A 20,185-nucleotide genomic window follows, 5' to 3' on the forward strand; every position below is an offset into this window, starting at 1 on the left:
CAGCCAATCACACGCGTTTCTGCTGAGTTTAAAAATGCAACGTCCAATCGAAGGCGGTTAGATTAGTTTCCGGGGAAGAAATCCGGTGTAAACAGATCACTCGGAGGTCATTGTGTAAAAGAGATAAAAACTATATAAATACTGTTCGTTTTATCACACAAACCGCTTGTTTCGTGTCTTAAGCTTGTTTTATGCTTCTGCGTCAACTCCACGCCGTAGCTACGCCGTCACTCCTACGGCGTCGTGGCCGTTTTATGGTTCTGCGTCGGGTTGTGTTGCATCACGACCAATCACAGCCCTTGTGGTCTGCGTCGCCTCGACGCGTAGTTACAATTTTTTGGAGGTGCACGTCGAGCTACGGCGGAGGGGGCGGAGAGGGGTTCGCGTCGGCGCAGAAGGGTCTGCGGGGGTACCCCGTCGATTCGACGCAGAAGCATAAAATAGGCTTTAGGCCATCAATGTGCACTTACGATGGGGAATTTTTTAATTTGGACTTTTCTCTGCATGCTATTAGAGACATCTCTGCATGCTTTTGGAGACAGTACATATACCTGCATTATATGACTGACAGACAAGAACGGTTTGACCTAAAAATATCAAAATTGAAACTACTGCGGAGACAAAGACACCTACATCTTGGATGCATTTCAGGTAAGCTAAAACATACAAAAAAATGTATTTCAAAGTGAACTATCCCTTTAAATATGGATATTTTTCTTACACGAACGCATACATTCACTTCAGAAGGCCTTTATTAAACCCCCAGAGCTGAGTGGAGAACTTTTATCATGAATGGATGCACTTTGATGGACTTTAAAACATAAAAGGCCATTCATCGCAATTATAAAGCTTGGAAGAGACAGGACATTTTATACATATCTCCAATTGTCTGAAAGAAGAATGTTATTTACACCTAGGATGACTTGAGGGTGAATAAATCATGGATTAATTTTCATTTTTGGGTTAACTATCCCTTTAATAATGAGAAAGACATTAACAGAGTTCCAATTGGCATCAATATTTTATTGTCAATTTGTTGTAAAAGTAACCCTAATAAGTGGAATAATGTAGACCTAAAGTTTAAGGAACTCGTCATTGAAAAACATTATTCTGAATATTGTCTACGGTGGTCATTATGACCCTGTATTATTGTAATCAGGGGATACTAAAAATGAAGAAGAAATTTGACTCTTTTCTAAAATGGTCCGTTGGCAGCCCTATTAGGCTAGTGTAGAGGGAAAATTCAATTAAAACCACAATGTTATCTCTGGGCAAATACCTAGAAAGAATGAGGGTGAGAAAGAAAGAAAAAATCCTCAAACCTAGGACAACAGAACAAACACAATCCACTCAATACAGCTGAAAAAAATAACAGCTATAAAAAGACACCCACAGAAAGCTTGATGAATTTCCTCTTGTTGATTTACATTTGACCATGGGTCCATTGTATGATGCTCAAAATTCAAATTCAAACCCAGAAACCCAGGTTCTTGAGTAACTCCATCCGTCTCAGAGTCCATTTTAGCCACGTGTTAATGGTAAGAGCGTGCTGCCATCTAGTGGTAGGTTGCTGATATTACTACCAGCAGACATGTATTTGTGTGTGTGTGTGTGTGTGTGTGTGTGTGTGTGTGTGTGTGTGTGTGTGTGTGTGTGTGTGTGTGTGTGTGTGTGTGTGTGTGTGTGTGTGTGTTTGAAGCAGAAGGAAAGGTGTTTGTTTGTCTACATGACATTACTCTCACCATATGGTTCATGCGAGGCTCCACAGAGTAATCCACTTTAGCTCCTCTACACACGCACTTGTTGATCTTTCATGGTGGGAACTTTCCATTGAAGTTGTTTTAAACTGGGTATGTACCCCTTCCCCTCACAGAAACATTTCTGATTTTTAATTATATAAATGAGAATGTTTATATATAATTTGATTTTGATCTCCACAATCTGTGGCGTGGTAAACCCTATACATTATTGGGACAAAATGTCAAAACAAAGTCCCCATTTTTTTGGTCCCCATGATGAAAACAGCTTATAAATCATAAGTGATATTTTTTGAAAATGTAAAAATGCAAAACACAACGTGTGTGTGCATTAGGCATCATAGTCAGATATTAATTTATTGGCATGTTCATTTGCTATTTATTTTTAAATATAAAAATGAATAACTCAATATTAACTCTTTCCCCGCCATTGACGGAATTTTCTGGCAAACCTTGTTTTCACTAGTTATAGGGTAGGGGGTGCTATATTACGCATCTTCTGAAAGAGTACTCAATCTTCAGATCAAAACACAGGTGAACAAGAAGCAGAAGCAAGTGAAGATTGCTTGCTGATGCTCTGTTCTTTCTTTTGATTTATTTATATTTCAGATATTCATATTGGCTGCGTCCCAATTCACCTACTTATACTACGACCTAATAGTATGTACTCTTTTTGTGAAGAAAAAGTATATACTTTTAAGTGTATAGCAAAAAAGTAGGCAAGCTTTGACATACTACTTCGTCATCTTTAACGGACAGATCTGTCGCGTGCATCCTGTCACTGTAAACTGCCCTGTCAATCATCTTGTCACAGTTAAAATCCTCCATTCAATCTAATTTAATTTCCTACCGTTTCGGAGAGAAATGTAGTAGCACGTTCATCTGCCATTCGCGGGTCTTTCATGCTGGAGACTCTCCTCATGTGTTTGGAATTTGAATATAATGATGCATTTAAAAGTTAATGGCTAAACGTGTCTTTACAAAAGTTCACAATGCTGCTGCAGATGCAATATAATGTGGACAACATTGAATAAATAAATTTTCGTCAGGTTAGATACTGATAATTAATCACTCAAACCCCTTTATCTAAACCTCTCTACATGACTCGCGCGTCCTCCATGTCTGTAGTTTTTTTTTTAAACACTTTTCACTCGTGTTTGTAGTTCTAACCGAATCCTCGCCCAACGCGCGATGGGTTATGGGCAATATAGCCGTTAGAGTGCGCATCGCTCTGCACTTCGGATTCTGCCCAGAAATAGTAGACCATCCGGGTATCTTTGGAACACTGATTTCAACATACTACGACTTGGGATGTACTAATTCTACTTTCGAATACTATTTGGACGGATAGTATGCGAATTGGGATTGGGACGCAGCCATTGTCACGGTGTGGTGCAGGAAGAAGAAGAAGAAGAAGAGGAGGATTCCAAAGTTCCAATGCAAACGTTTTACTAACGTTAATTCTAACATGTACGTACAGGCAGGCAGGCAGGATGAACACACAATAAATACAACGATAGGACTAAGAACGGACCTGAACTGAAGGAACTAAATACAAACACTGATGAACATGATTAACTGAAAACAGGTGACACAGATGATGATAAATTAGACACAGGTGAAACAAATGAAGATTGAGAGCGGGAAAACTGAACAAGGAAGACATGTGACAAAACAAGATAACAAGATACAAGATAAACAACGGGACAGGTAGAAAGGATGAGGCTGAAAGACTGGTTAAGTAAAGAAAAAATTAGATTTGAAATGAAGGAAATATTACAAATGATGTAGGGTATAGAGCAATATTTGTGTTTTTGAATAATACAGGGCTTATTAGAAGGATATGAGTTTAGGTGTTTTTGAAAGTTGTATATAATAATGATGTGAGTGATAATGTTTTAATATTAATAATGTTATTAGATATTTATGTAGGTGTTTATTGGTTTTATTTATATATTTATTTGTATATTTAAAAAGAGTAGTGAGTAAAGGCTATTGTGATCCACACTCCATATCAGAAGGTGGCGGTAATGCACACTTAAAAGTTGTTTGCCAACCGCCATAAAAAGAAGAAGAAGAAAGAACGGGACAGGTAATTAACAAATTAATGAACCCTATTAGTTAATAAAATAAGGTAGTATGGAATTAATACACACTTACATATTTAATTAATAACAATTCATATATGAACTAATATATTAACCAGACAGACTCTTCATTAGTTGCTAATGAGGCAATCATTAATGAATAGCTTAGATAATCATTAGTAATACATTAATTCAGTATTATCTGTGCATCAGTTAAGCATGAATTAATGCTTATTAGTGCACCCTTATTGTAAAGTGTTACCAAACTATTTTCTCAGACAATATGCTATTATCATGAGAACCATCAGAGGCGGCACTCTCAAACTGCATGTCAGCAGAAGAAAGAGAACCAACGTCCTTAGCCAGATCTGAAGAAGCACCAGAGAGCGCTCCAGAAGCGGGCACGAGCACATCACGATCTGGCAAGAGGACAAGGTAAAAGAAAGCGCCCACCTCCTGTCCCTCAGCCAGCTTGACATGCAAGCCCCATTATCTTAGGACGCACAGGCTCACCCCTCCTGAAAGAAAGCTAGCCTAGAGCGGTGCACATGGGAAACACTGTGAAACATGTGGATCATCCTCAGAGATGGGCTTGAGGCATGCATCTTGAAATGGATTCTCTCGGCATAATTTTTTCTTTTGAAAAAAGAGAGAAGGTTGACAATTCTAACTCATGCTCACATTCCGATGACATCATCGTCAGAGGTTATTTTTGCCAAATTCTTTGCGTGTTTGCCATACTGTACATGCTTCACAACCGGTTGAACAAAGAACACTTAAATATTCTATTAGACTGCTTATTTCCTGTATCAACTAGTTCAGGCATTCCCCACAACCCCTACTTTCTTGCACGTGAGCTGCAGCTTTAGAACTTTAGATTGAGTGAGTGAATTTTCTGCATTCCTGCAAGGAAATAAGGAATATGGTGTCATGGTCAATTATCCTTTTGAATTAAGAACATTAAGAAACAAAAGAACACTGGCAAGGGTAAAAACTATCCTGAACATTAGCGCTAAACAGTTATATAAAGTGAATCGATTGAACTTTTTCTATATTGTTTCTATATTGCGGAATGCAAATACTGTAGGTCTATATCCGTGCAGCTTTTATTGACACGTTAGAGTAATAAAGATACATGTACAAATTATCAGTAATAAAAAGTCATACTTGATATTCAAAAGAGTTATTAAAATTGCAATATGCCATGAAAGAGAACTCAAATTCAGTACTCGCAGGCTGACAGGCAACTTTCTGTCACGCACTCCGAGTCGAGAAGGGTCTGTCTGCATCCTGCAGTTCTACAAACCACGCCCCTGCAATAACACATACTAGCCTACTATAAGTTACGCTTTGTCATTGACTGAAGCAATGTTTTCAATCTTTTATATTGATTTCGAGTCTTATGAAGTATGACATTTTTAAAAAGTTGATATACAATCTAGTAAAAACCTAGCTCCAACCCTAAACCTTTTCCTAACCCTACACTTTCAATTAAATTAAAATATACTTTGGAGTTTCATAATTAAAGTACTTCAAAAACGTAATAAAACAAGAAGGGTGACTGTGGCGTCTGGTGATCTGATCTCTATGCTTTATTACTAGGTGGCGACAGTGAAGCGTAAAAAAAGCGCGGAAAGTGAAGTAGAAAAAGAGCCGTCATTCCAGAGGAAGGGGCTCTGATGACATTCCCTAAATGGCTGTTGCATTCATTCATCCTTTTTAGGAGGTGTGTAGTACTGCAGGTTGCAATCGGACACTTGTCCAAGATGGAGGGAAATAACGTATACTTAGACACAATTTCCACACAGTATTTGGCATTTTATTTTGATAGATTTAAATTGAGGTATTTCATATTTTGATTTTAAATTAATTTTCATGTATTAATTGCCCATCTCTGGACTTTAGAATGATGGAACTGGAAGTGCCAGGACTCTTAGGACTCTTTCCTTCTGCTTATTGTAAGTTGAGACAATGTTCAGAACTACTGTGAGGAAGCTCAAATATAAGAGTTTTGACTTTTCTGTCTACATACAAACATAATACTACGGTATATTATCCATCAGCCTTTGAAAAAAAAAAAAGTGTTATCCACGTAAGCACCCACATAAGAACAGCGCAAAGAATACACTAATGTGTCTAATGTACAAGTAGAGATGAGGAGATTAGGAACAAATGAGACAGCACATTTAGTTGACCTGACATGAGTTTAATCACTGTTGAGAGTGAAGAGTCCTCCATCATTAGGCTGATGATGAAATTTTTTTCACATTATCATACGTCATAGTTCATCAAGAGTGGAATCAACAGGAGCTTGGCACATACAGAAATACTCACATGAGTCAGAACAGTCACATGACCTGTGACCAATAGATGCACACATACATATGTCACAGTTCACACAGTCTTACTGCCGACTTTAAAGCATTAAGATTAATGTAACATTATCTTGTGTGTGTGTGTGTGTGCACATGATCATATATAAGCATATATGCAGATATGTGTGCACGTGTTTGTGTAAGTGGACAGAATGGGACGGCTTCAGGTCAGTCCATTTAAATGTATTTTTTTAACATAAACATTCAAGTTCTTTAAACTTAATATCAAATAAAATAGAATAATAATTTGAGGGGAAAAAACAATTATCTACAGAAACATCATCATGTGCAAGAATGTACATTTTGGTTCTAAGGCAATAATCGTTCCTCCACAACACTAGTGCTGTCAATGCTGTGAGTTAATGTTCTGTGTTGATAAGCAACATAATTTTAACATTGCCTCTCCGTTGCACCAACACATTCACTGAATGGCAGGAGCATTGCCTCATGGGACCTGTCGTTTTTTGAGACACTGAATAGCACCTTAAGAATTCCCTTCAACAGCGATTTTTCTTTTTTCCAAGCAGGGGAAACTCATCATTGGGGGGTATACCAACTGAGAACGTTCCCTTGCGATGAGTCTAGTTTTCATTGAGATTACGTGAGTTTTTCAGCTTCATTGGTACAGCTCATGGGTTCATTTCCACGATTGGAGAGCACACAGTTCCATACAGTCTCTTGCGTTAAGTGCATATAAAGCGAACAGGGTGAAGGTGGTTGTAGTCAGTTGTCACAGCTGTAACATACATATTATGCAAGGCTTTATGACATCATTTCCTTTTCACATTATGTTCACTGTTCACTTCTTCAGGAGGCGTTACTGGAAGTGTGAGAAAACCACTGGTTTCTTCAACAAGCAAATAATAGAATTATATATCCTATCAGTTTTCTCTCTCACACACAAAAACAATTCAAACTCAAACAACTTCACATGGTTTCTGCAACTCATGAGAAGGCCCAAATTAAATCTGCAGACAATTTTTTTTAACATTTTAAGAAAAAAATCACAAAAAATTCTTCAGAATAGAAATGGTATTTAATAAATGAACACACTAGGTGTGGGGATCTTTGTAAATGACCATTGCACGCAGATTCCTTGTGGGCCTGCTCACGAATGAAGCACAACTGGGTCTCATTCAACCAACAAATTGTGTGGATTATTTTGAATTTGTACGCACAAGAGAACTTCTCATGTAAAATGAATGCCTAATTCACAATGTGCACACTCATGCGTACACAACCTCATTGTAATGTTAATGAATTTGGAATATTCTAAATGAGCGGCAGCCCAAGGTTAGTCGTTTGCATAAAACATGCCAAATAAAGGCGTTCTGATCAAAACACAATAAACACCTTTAAGACATGCATATCTGTGTTGATGTACAGGGAAACCTTGCAGCCCAAACTATAACGCAGTTTTTCACTGTATGATGAAATAGATGAGATATCTATGTATAAAATTAGATCTTAACACAATTACAGTATAAGGCCACCCAGAGCATGTGATTTTTGTGTATGTGTGGTTTAAGTTGTTAAAAACCCAAACTCGTGCGTGTGCGCAAGCTTAGTGAATGAGACCCACTGTCTTAAAACGTCTTTGTAGTCATAAACGCTCGAGTTGAATTGCTATGTCCGTCACAGCAGACATTAGCAATGGGCTACATATACTGTATTTAAAGGGATAGTTCACTTTAAAATTAAAAGTCTGTCATCATTTACTCACCCTCAAGTTGTTTCAAACCTGTATTAATTTATTTTTTCTGCTGAACACAAAGAAAGATATTTTGAAGAATGTCAGAAACCAAACAGTAGTCTGTACCCATTGACTTCCATAGTAGGAAAAAAAAATACTATGGAAGTCAATGGGTACAGACTACTGTTTGGTTTCTGACATTCTTCAAAATATCTTTCTTTGTGTTCAGCAGAAAAAATTAATTAATACAGGTTTGAAACAACTTGAGGGTGAGTAAATGATGACAGAATTTTCATTTTAAAGTGAACTATCCCTTTAAGTAAGCTTATTGTTGAATAGGGCTACATATTTACTTTTGCACTTTAGATGGAAAGAAAATGGGTTTTGCCATAAAGCTAACAGAATAATTGTAAAATTACAACAACATAATTGTAAAAACATTTGAATGAGTTCAGGCTGGTATTTGAAGGCCTCACTCTCTCAAACACATACATCCACATCCACACACGCGCACACACACACACACACACACACACGCACGCACGCACGCACGCACGCACGCACGCACGCACGCACGCACGCACACACGCACACACACACACACACACACATTTTAGCAGAGGTACAGTGTGGTGTGGCATCAGCAGCCAAACTGTCCATGCTGTCCAGAGCGACATGCACACACACACTCAAGTTCAATAGCAGTTACTGAAGTGTCTTAATGTCATTGTCTCTTCGTTTCAGTTATTTTACATGACTATCACTGTCTTATCTGAACAGAGAGCCAACAAAAAGTTTTTGTGTGAGTCTGTGTGTTTGTCCAGGGGTCCAGTCAAAGAGCGCAGGACAGCACTCCAGTGGGCAGAGATATCCCACACATAAGAGCAGCTGATCAGTGTCAAAGGTCATTATGACAGCACTTCCACAGTGGCTGAACATAAAGAGGCAAATCCAATGCAGGAAACCCATCTCGGCAGGGTCTTTGATTGACATAAATCAATCTTAATAGTTTTCTGGAGTCCGTTTCTCCTTGTAGCATTTCATCCCTGTGCTCAGTCTCTCTGGAGTCTCTCTCACCTCTAGGGGAGACGTTACTTGCGTGTGTGTAGCGCCTCCTGGAACTTTGTACTAGTGTAGTGGATGTGGAAGCCTTTCTTACTGATCGTGTCATCAGAGTGGAAATGGATCAACACGGCATCGCCAGCAGAGTAAAGCTCCTCACGAGGCTAAACACAGGAGAGAGGGGTCAGTAGAAGAAATACAACAAGCTGTATAACATAAGAATATATTAAGCTCATAGCACACACAGCTCGTACCCCAGATCCACAAAAGCGTCCGAGTTTGTGTGCTCCGGTGTCGTAGCCATCGTAGAGTTCGATGTAGTCATACCCGCAATCGGCCTCCTCCTCTACCTCAAAGGTGGTAAAAGTGAGCTCGATGCCATAACCCGACTCGGCCGTTATGAGCCACTCGCAGTCGGTGTGGCCGGGGTAGTTATTATCCCCAAACTGAGCATGAGAATACAGGTTCTTCTGACGCACCTCTGCTTTCAGTCTCCCACCACACTCTACACACAAACACACACATATATGCTGTTAATAATGATCATCATTGATTTACTTAAAATTCTTCACCCCATCAGAAATGGTTCTGTTCACTTCCACTAATGTTATTATACTAATGTCGTAATGTTGTAGGCTGTGGTAAAAGGCAACACTTCAGGGACTCTAATCAACATGTAATGCAGGATTGATACACTAGAGGGCTCTGCTAAACTGTAAGAATGAAATGAGAATTGCTTTATGAACACTTGAATCACATTTGATCCAAGTGCTATACATGCAAATAATCAATGGTAGTTACCAGTGGAGTGAGTGGCCTGAAAGCCTTTCCGCTGCACTGAGGCGTCAGAGATGAATCGCAGGTACATCTTGTTGCCTGTGGAAATGAGCGGTTCTGGAATCTTACTGCCGCACAGACGGCTCAGGATGGGCGTCTTGTCCGAGTCACCGTCAAAGGCCTCCAGGTGATCATACGCGCATTCCTGGTGCTGCTCAATCTCAAACTCATTAAAAGACTAGAAACAGAAGGAGACGACACAGGAAAAATGAAGTCAGACACAATAATTCTTGCCAAACAGTAATAAAAGATTTCTCTTCTTTGACCTCCTCAGCTAAAAGTTGAACACATTTGGCATATTAAAGAAGCAGATAAAGATTTTTGGCTGTGACAACCCAACTGTTTATAGAGGGGTGCAGGGATGACATCAAAACCTCGCCCTCTTGTTCCCTTGAGATTTTCCTATGGGACCCACTGTTGAAGGGTTTTTCAATTTATGAGTAAAATAAAGCCTAGGGTAAACATAACTTGACGATATTTCGTTTTGCTCAACAACGTAAATTACACACACCCATACCAAAAACATGACTTTTTAAGCAGTTATGTTCATTTTTGAAAACCTACGTTTTAAACAAGTACTTAGAGTTTAGAGCAGTTTACGCTGTAGAACAAAATGTCAGTTTAACATCATTTTACTCATAAATTGAAAACCCCCATTATAAAACCCAATAGGAAAATCTTGAGGGAACCAGCGGTGAATTAGTCTTCAGGGTTCTGACGTCATCCCTGCACCACTCTATGTGGCGGCTATAGGGATGGAAATCTCATCTTTCAGGAAAAAGACACAATTGCCTTTTTTTATTTTTTCAAAATTGTTAATGCACATAAGCAGGACATGATGATTTGAGCTAAAGACCCTAAATTTGAATAAACTGAATAAATGTTAAATAATACTTTAATTGCAGTCAGACTGTAACTGTTACTGAAAGTAAAACATTACTGATATGATACAATACTGTACAAAAGTATTGTTACACATATTTATATTTAAAAGAAATGCTTTTCATTTTTCTAGTCATTAAAGAATCCTGAAAAATGCTTCACTAAGCAGCACAAACTTTTTTTACATTGATAAATGTTTTTAAGATTATTAGAATGATTTCTGAAGGATCATGTGACACTGAAGACTGGAGTAATGGCTTCTGGGAATTCATCTTTGACATAACATGAATAAATTTTGTTTTAAAATATATCAAAATAGAAAACCGTTATTTTAAGATGTTAAATTATTTCACACTATTAATGTTTTACTATACTTGTAATCAAATAAATGCAGCCTTAGTGAGCACAAGATACTTCTTTCATTAAAAATATTTAATAAACAAATATACAAGGGGCGGATATATGAATGATGGGTGTTTCAATTCTACATCTGCAGAGCTTTCTGTAAGTGTAGGTTCCTTGTCGGGCTACATGGGAAATTGTTGCTTGAGGATGTTGCCTAGATGGCCTGAGTGGCCTGCCTTAATAAAACTTAAAACTGGGTTATGTACCGTATGTTGAACCATCCGCAAATCCCTGAACCATTGCATGAGATTGAATTACACGTTTTAAAGTCATTGTACCTTTTGTGCTCACAACATTAGCATTACGTAAAAAGCCAGCTGCTGCCGCTACACACAGAGACAGCGATGAAAGCAAAGCCGTGCTGATAAAGTTACTCTACAAATGTATTATGAGAACTTCAAACGTTAATGTCGAAATGATATATTAATTCTAATGGACCCTAAAACTATCAATCCCCAAAAACACTTGTACCTCATCCAAACAAACAATAAAATTCTCCTTTTAGTGTCTTCACTTGTGTTCTGAGAGATTAGGGCCATTTAGAATCAGTTTAGGTCTAAATTAAAGACTTAGAAGTCCGATCCAGACAGCAGTGGGAGACACTGAGGTCATCCTTTAAACCCCTGCCATAGCGGTCTGCTAACCTATTTGCTTTCACACACTAGTATGTTAAAATCCTAACTGAATTGAAATATGAGCAAGAGGATACAACTGCTCAAGCCTTATTATTATGAATTATTAGATATCTTGTGTTACTTTTATCGTTGGGTTACGTCCTACGTATTGGGGCAGAGAGGTATTTGCATGACCACGTGTTTGTTTAAGAGGAGATTATACATGTGTGCATTTTAATGTGAGCATGTGTGAGTGGGAATGTGTGTGATGTGAGATTGTCAATAGGATTACATATATGTTTGTGTCTCTGCTCAGGTCAATGAAATCTGTGTGCTTGTTTTCTGCGTGTAAAGGTTGAGGAGATGTTTGTTTTAAATGTTAAGGTGTGTTTAACAAAAGCAAACATGTAGTATTATAGTATTACAGATGTATTATAAAAACTCACAATTTTGACCCGGTGGCCGGGTGTGGCGGTGATGTCCCACGTGCACTCCTTTCTGCTGGGGTATTTGTCAGGCCAGTTGGGACTGCTGATGGTTCCACTCGTGCTGTGGATCTTGTGCTCACACTCAGCTGATAAACAGGTATGGGGTGAAGAGGGTAAAGATCATTAGAAACAGTGATGCAGCACAATAATAACATGTGAGTACTAAAGTTTAGATAACAATGACCCACGAGTACTCCCAGGCAGAATTTTGAGGGGAAATCTTTGGAACTCTGTGGAATGGATTTAAATAAACCTATCTTTGAAGCTTTTTTGCTACATCATTGTAGTGTCAAAACCCATCATCTTTTAGCAGCACAGATTGACACTTTTCACATTTCCAGGGTTCTCAGAAGCGGAAGCCGTCATACTGTAGTTGGGTAAACTACTATAGTGGTGAATGGAAACTACAACATATATATTTTGCATTCTCATTTGCTCCAACAGCAAACAAAATATCCATGATAGTATTTCTATGACTTTCCAAAAGAGGAAAAAAATATCATGGTCAGAAGAAAGTAATATGTAACATTGGCTGTCACTCCCAAATACCCACAAAGCAGCATTAACACATTTTTTTTTTTTAAAGCAAATATAACACAAAGTATAGTTATAAATGTACAGAATATTTTTTAAATATAAAAAACTGCTACATTTATGATGTTAGTAGTAGTTAACAAGGGTCGACTGTAAGTCAAAACACTGTTATGTCACAAACAGAAAGCAATACAATTCTCATGTATGTGACTTCACTTGCTTTCTGTTTGACATAACCTTTCTCCAAATGAAGAGTAGCAGCTCAAACTTTGAACTTTGCCCTGGTTGTGAGGTGTGCACATCTCTGAAAGACTATTACCGAATGCTTAACCTTTAGTATGTTTACCTGGGCTCATAGGTTCACCTGAGACTCACCTTTCTAATGAGCATGAGTAAATCTCTCTTACAGGAGACTAGCCTTCTTTAACATCCTTGATCATCCTCACTAGAAAATATTCAAAATATTCCTTTGGAATTTTTGGCAAAGCGTGCTTGTGAGTGTGCTTATGTGTGTGCAAAAGGTCAAGTGATTACAGCAAGATCCACGCAGTCAGTTAACCTGCTGTGACACTGAGAAACCAGGTCAGAAAAACATTTTCACCAAACCCCTGCAGAGTGTGTATATGTGTGTTGGAATGGGTGTTATCCAATACTGTATGAATGGATGAGAACAATCCGACCTGCTGTGGCTTTCTCTGTATCCAAATAAGAGTGGGGGCCGAAAGTTTGAGACCACTAGTGAAAATTATTTTATTTTACATGACACATGTAGATTGTGAAAAGTTGAATTGATGAATGTGCAGGAGTATGTTTGATTGAGCACAGTTTCAGCTCTATGCTGATCGCACTGTACTATTTATTTTAAGTATTTTGTCTTTTTTCACTCATATTTAGTTTAATGTAAACTGTTCTTTTAATTTATTTATTATTTTCTGTGTTTTGTTTATTTAACCTTTATATTATTGATAGCACTTTGTTTATGAAATAGTACTATATTAATGAACTTGCCTTGCCTTATGTCTCCCTTCTGCTTCAGTGACAGAACCTCTTGATCTGCATGAACTTTACAAATTTGTGTAAAACCTGGTGATCATCTTATCAAGCCTGATTTGAGTATGTTCCAAAATCTCGTGATTATCTGACATTTCATAACTGTTATTTATTTTATTTTTCTAATATAGTGTGGCATTAGAATTTTGGGCCCCACTGTATCATCTACAGTATTACCACTATCACACTACACACATATTACACACACATATCACACATATCACACACACACACACACACACACACACACACACACACACACACACACACACACACACTGTAAGTCTGGATAAGCCTCTATTATTCCCTTTGATAATCAGGTCAGTGTGCATTAGTTAACAAAGGTATTTTCAGTATTTTGCCTCTGGTGTTCACACTCACACATGCACACATTCACACACGCACACACACACACGCACACTGTTGGTTTGTGCATCTGTTTGAATGTGTATACATAAGGTGTCTTGAAAGGAGTTTGAGTGTGTTTCTAGGTCAAACTTTATAAGTGTGTTATATCATTCCATAGGCTATCTACGTTTTGCTCTCTATCTCTACACATGACAAAATAATTACCAGACAGCCCTCTTGACTTTGTTATGATGATATTCTTGTGTAAATAGTAATACACAAGTAATACTTGTATAATCAACTAGTAAAGCTGGTCTAGTGTTGCTATTGATAGACTTTTAAGAGATACACATCTTACACACATACATGCACATGCACAAAGGAAAATGAAAACAGAAGCAGGATTAAGACTTTGAAGCTTTGTGAAACTCCAGATGTTTAAAATCAGAGCCAGTGATCTAGCCTTGAAGAGACAGTAAAGTGTGTGTGTGTGTGTGTGTGTGTGTGTGTGTGTGTGTGTGTGTGTGTGTGTGTGTGTGTGTGTGTGTGTGTGTGTGTGTGTGTGTGTGTGTGTGTGCGTATGTGTGCGTGAGTGTATTCCAGGATGCCGCTGGTTTAACTTCTTGACCCTGACTCTGGAGCTTAAAGGGTAATATCTCTATCCTCCTCTCCTCAGGTCTAACTGTTTTTCTTTTCAAAGAGAAACACACACACTGCTTTAAACTTTCCAAAGCCCACAAAAATGTTAAAAGGCCTGCAGGGCAGAGCTGCACTGGAGGTTGACAGTGCTTGTATGAAAGGCGAGGTTTAGTGGGAGACACTGTTTGCCTATAACAGACCATCTAAATGCTTCAACATGTGTGGAGATCAGGAGGACAACTGTTTCAAAGTTTACTTTAACGCTTTAAGTTCAGTCACCTCATTTATTGTATTTATAATGCAGCTCTAACTATTAATAGCACATTTGTTATTTTATTTACACTGCTTTATTATACAACATTATTATTAAATGGTTTTAAAAGTTTTGTCTGCCATCTGACCTCACTCTCACTGTATAAACAGGGTAGTTTGAGACCTGGCCTCTTCGCATGTGAAATGATCATCCATGCTTTGTTGTGTACTCCAGTGTAGTTTTTATTTATACAATAACTACCCCATCCGTCATAACAAAGTTACTTTAAAGCCTGCAAAAAATCCATGTGGAAATGTGCTACAACTGTTAAGGTCAGATTGAAATTGAAATTAGACTCTTAATAATATGGCCCCATTGAAAAATATGAAAAACATTGGATTGTTTATAAGTGAAATCTTAATTGTAATTTATATTAAAAAGCCTGAATAGAGGCAAAAAGAAAAAAATTAAACAGGCAGAAAACCAGCACGAAAATTATTTACTCTGCATCTTAAATGCTAAGAAGTTTTTTTTCTTTGTTGTTTGTGGGTTTTTGCTCGTCTTCAGCAGAATGTAGTATATACCAACATGCTTACACATGCTGGATGTGCCACTGCCAGACGACTACCCTCACTTATCCTCTCCTAGCCACTATTATTCTTTTGCGAGTGCCTGTACATACCTTCCTTGCAGTCGTGTTTGTTCTCATGCAGAATAAAGCCGTTGCGGCACTGGCACACGTAGCTGCCAATGGTGTTGATACACTCATGCTGGCATCCACCGTTATCCTTTGAACATTCATCTTTATCTGTAACAGAAAAAGAAGAGAGTGACGAACAGTGAGATCCAATCAGATCCTTTGATTGAGACATTTTGAAATCTGCATGAGAGATGATGGCCTGCGATTGTTGAAATATAACTCTTCAGCGTAATCAATTCTGCCATCAGGAGTTTGATTTAGATGTATCTGTAAAGAGTAATTGCATTGAGTGGTGAATAATAAATAAATGTCTATATTAGTTAAATAACCAAAGGAGATGGAAGAAAATCTAAATAATGGGTAAATTCACAGAAATGTCACTTTTATCTGTGATATTTCAAAACAGAAATCAGCATCTTATTCGCTAACCACCCAATCAATTTAACCACATGCTAAATGCACTGAAACAAGGCACCACCATATTTAAATTAAGCCACTGGCATTTTTTTTCTAGCACAAACACACCTTCATTCTATGTAAATTAGGCTCATTATAAATGCATATATTATAGATGTACCATTATCTGATGTGCATAATTCCTTTAGTTAAATGGGCACAAAAACAGCTCTCTTGCAAATAAACTGATATATAATTGTGCACAAATGCCCCCTTTAACACAGAGAGAGAATCATACTGTATATGTTGTTGAGGAAGTGCTAAGCGATTAAGAAAAACTGATATTATTTAGCATATTTAGTCTGTGTATCTGTAAACTAAATGTGTCACTTAAAGGGTTAGTTCACCCAAAAATTAAAATTATGTCATCAATTGCTCACCCTCATTAGCCTGGGTTTCCCCAGACTGCCTTTGCGCAGCGCGATTTTATTCTCGCTGAAAGGCAATCTGGAAACCATGGACCTGATTTTCGCCTCGTTTAGGGAACCAATCACAGAACGGGGAGGGAGCAGCAAGACGATGACGACATCTTTGCGACACAACTAAGCAGTTTGTTTATATCTATGGAGTCAACATGGCAGCAGACGCGAAGCTACCTTTTGATGCAGCCTTAGATATTGTTCTAAGTAGTTTAGATCGCAATTTTATTTAGAAAAAAGAGCAGCGTTTGGCGTTAAACCATTTCTCTACATACGTCATCTGGTATAATGGAAACGATTGGCTATGAGCTACAGGCGCATTTGATAGACATTCTTAGCACCCAATAAACGGCGCCGGCGCATTCGTAAACCACGCCTCAAATACGAGAAAATGCACATGTGGTTCCCAGACCCAAGTCTCAACGAGAATTGGGTCTGGCGTTAGCCAGGCTACACCCTCATGTCATTTCAATCCAAACCCTTAAGACTTTCGTTCATCTTCGGAACACAAATGAAGAGAGATTTCAGACCAATTTGACTCCATTATCCATTAAAAGATTGTAAAATTAATCTATATGAATTGAGCGGTTTAGTCCAAATGTTCTGAGACATGGTTGAGGAGACTCCTTTTACGACCTCTTTACAAACATTTTAAAGCGACAAAGTGGTAGTTGCGTAGCTGTCAATGGAGGGACAGAAATCTCTCTGATTTCATTCCAAATATCTTCATTTGTGAATCAAAGATTAACGAAAATCTTAAGGGTTTGGAACGACATGAGGATGAGTAATTGGTGCATTTTTTCATTTTTGGGTCAATGATTCCTTATGTTTTTTTCCGCCCATTGTGCATCTATACGCCGCAGCGTCCCATGAGTCAAAAGCTGTTATTATTTTCATGGAAGTCTCAGGTTTAGCTAATTATCACACTTCAACCTCTGCTCAAAACCACCAGCATAATCATCAAACCCAATGCATAACAGATGGAGAGAGAGCTAAAGAGACCCAAGCCTTTGTGGGTCACCACACATTTTTCATAATTAATGCTGTTTTCAAGCATGTATTTTGTCTTGAACAATTTCCTGTTGTTTTACTGTGCAACGTGAATATAGTTCCCTTTCTGGACAAAAGATCCTTATTTTTCCTATGAAATTAATACTTAATCATACAATGCCAAAGCTGAAGAGATAAGAGTGTGCTGTACGTGTGTCTCACAAAAATCAACCCTATTCTAAAGAAATATTTTACAGGTCAAGCGTATCAGAATCTTGCTTTCTTTCCTGTGTATATACAAGAAATGAATCCCCTCTTTCACTGTTTCCAGTTCGGCGCTCTCGTTCGGCTCAGTACACACTCACACAGATCAGGAGCATGAGGGAGAGCTCTGGGGACCTCCCTAAGTCTGTCGGCACTGGGCCAGCAAAAATCCAACCTCAGGGACTTCCAGACAATGAGAATGATGCTATTATAACTCATTGAGAATTGAGATTATTCTCTCTCCCACTCACACACATTACATATACAGTGGGACTCATTTACCATGGGTTTGCCCTAAACATTAATGTGTGCATATTCCATTTATACAGTACAAATCTGCCCAGAAGAGCCAAATACAAACAGATGACTCATAAAGTGGCAGACCCTGCGTATGCGTCAGCTTAAAGTAATAAGCTAAAATGTATATTTCTTATGCATTCGGGTTTATTAGATTGACTGGGTTTCAGAAAAGGTTGTATGGTTGGAAGTAGCCATGAGGGCAAAACGAATAATATCCCTTACAGCACCTTTAACTATACATTGAATATAATATTAATCCTAATAAAATGTAAATAATAAACAAATTATTAAAATGTCAAAAAAGTGGATTGATTTGAAAAAGGAGGGACACATTAAACTGGGGTTCTTTGACAACAATAAGAAGCTACACTTTTTAAAATGTAATGTTGCTATGCCCAACAAAGACGGATCTAGTTTGTTTATCTGGTTCATCTCTCTTTCTCTTTATAACTTTGCCAACCAATTTGAGTCCTTTCATATCTTCAAGTTCTCATGGGTGTGAGATTATGAAATAATAATAAAATCAGGGATTCACTGCATGGGGGAGGAAATGAACACAACTGATATTCTTGTTTCATGAAGCTGACTGGACTATTCATCTATTATCAGCAGATATTAAAAGTATATTTGTACACAAACTCACATCTCATTTTCTCCTGTACAGTCTATAATGCATATACCGGTAAGCATTATGAGATGATAATACTGTCATATGAATCTTCTGCATATATTACCTGCTTTATTTATAATTAGTTTGTGAGCTCTAGTCAGACAAACTGAATCATGTTAATAGTAGAGTACAAATGGTTGCAAATAATATTTAACCATTTGTAAAAAGTTGCACCATCTTCTTCTTATCATGCGTATTGCATACACATGCATGATCAACAAATGCTGCTGACCCAAAAGGCTGGGACATTTGTTGCCATAGAGACAGAGCCCAGTGTCCAATAACATGAATGGATTCTTAAAGGCACCTCAGACATGAGGGCAAATCCATTCCCAATCAGGGAACAGAAGGCTGTACCTGAAACACGCCTTGACATGACCTGCTGGCCAATCATATCTGGCACATCATTATCAACGTCCTGGCAGGACAAAAATATAAAGAGTCTCTCTTTGCAGTGAGCAGGCCTGTCTGTGGAAAAGAATGCCCTGATTCACACACATTTGAAGTTTTCACTTTACAAATTACGTTGTCAGCGCACATTAAAATGTCTAAAATTACAGACATTTCCAGATGTTACTTACCCCAAAACATCTACATTTCACATTTACAAGTGGCAATCGAACATCCAAGCAGGTCAGAAACACAATTATGCTAAAGTCCAGGTTTCAGTGTTTGGATTAATACTTTTGTACAGTCTGTTCCAACAATGGAAGTTTCTAACCAAACCCAGAGAACTTCTCACGATACAGTCGTATGAGAGAGAGGGCCTTTCAAAAGCTTTCGAAATTTACACTTTGAAATTCATATATACAAGCGAGCTTGGATGGAGGTGTCAAAACATAGCTAAAGACTTCCAAATCTCAATTTCAAATGAAAAGCGCTGGCATGGTGGTCTTACCGGAGAAGAAATGAGCTTTGAAGCCTTTCTTGGAGACTGTGTTGTCTGATTTGAACTCGATTCGCATGTTGTTGTACTGGGAGGTGATGACCTCTGGAACCTCTGTTCCGCAGTATTTCCCATGAAGCTTCGAGTCAGATGACAAGCCGCTCCGCACCTCAACATAGTCATACTTACACACCTGCACATATAAAATAGAGAAATAATACACCGATAAACATCCATCCTTCTTTCTACCTACATAAAACAATACGCACTCTACCACACTGGCACACACACAGTCTCTCACCTCATTTCCCTCAAGTTCAAAGGCTTCAAACTGCATGGATATGCGGTACTGAGTGGGAGCAACCACTTGCCACACACAGTTCTTATTGGGAGGATATTCCTTAGGCCAACCTGGGGTGGTGATTGTGCCGTTCAACTTAGTCAGCAAGCCACCACATGCAGCTGAAAGAGAAAAA

General features: G+C 38.2%; 1 protein-coding gene across 4 annotated transcripts in view; it reads right to left on the reverse strand.

Annotated features, from left to right (window-relative positions):
• Positions 1–8,173: 8,173 nt before the first annotated feature.
• tll1 (tolloid-like 1) overlaps positions 8,174–20,185 on the reverse strand; it is a 55,723-nt gene continuing 43,711 nt past the window's right edge. For 3 of the 4 annotated variants that reach the window (XM_079616812.1, XM_079616811.1, XM_079616813.1), the window contains 6 exons: positions 19,722–20,171; positions 15,707–15,832; positions 12,159–12,286; positions 9,776–9,989; positions 9,229–9,479; positions 8,174–9,138 (listed from right to left, as the gene is read on the reverse strand). In XM_079616812.1, coding sequence (XP_079472938.1) covers positions 9,004–9,138; positions 9,229–9,479; positions 9,776–9,989; positions 12,159–12,286; positions 15,707–15,832; positions 19,722–20,171 — 1,304 coding nt within the window. In that variant the 3' untranslated portion in view covers positions 8,174–9,003. The remainder of the gene's footprint in view (positions 9,139–9,228; positions 9,480–9,775; positions 9,990–12,158; positions 12,287–15,706; positions 15,833–19,721; positions 20,172–20,185) is intronic. The other variant, XM_079616814.1, reaches the window with a different exon arrangement.

This window comes from Phoxinus phoxinus, assembly GCF_949152265.1.
Source record: "Phoxinus phoxinus genome assembly, chromosome: 6".
Lineage (NCBI taxonomy): Eukaryota > Metazoa > Chordata > Actinopteri > Cypriniformes > Leuciscidae > Phoxinus > Phoxinus phoxinus.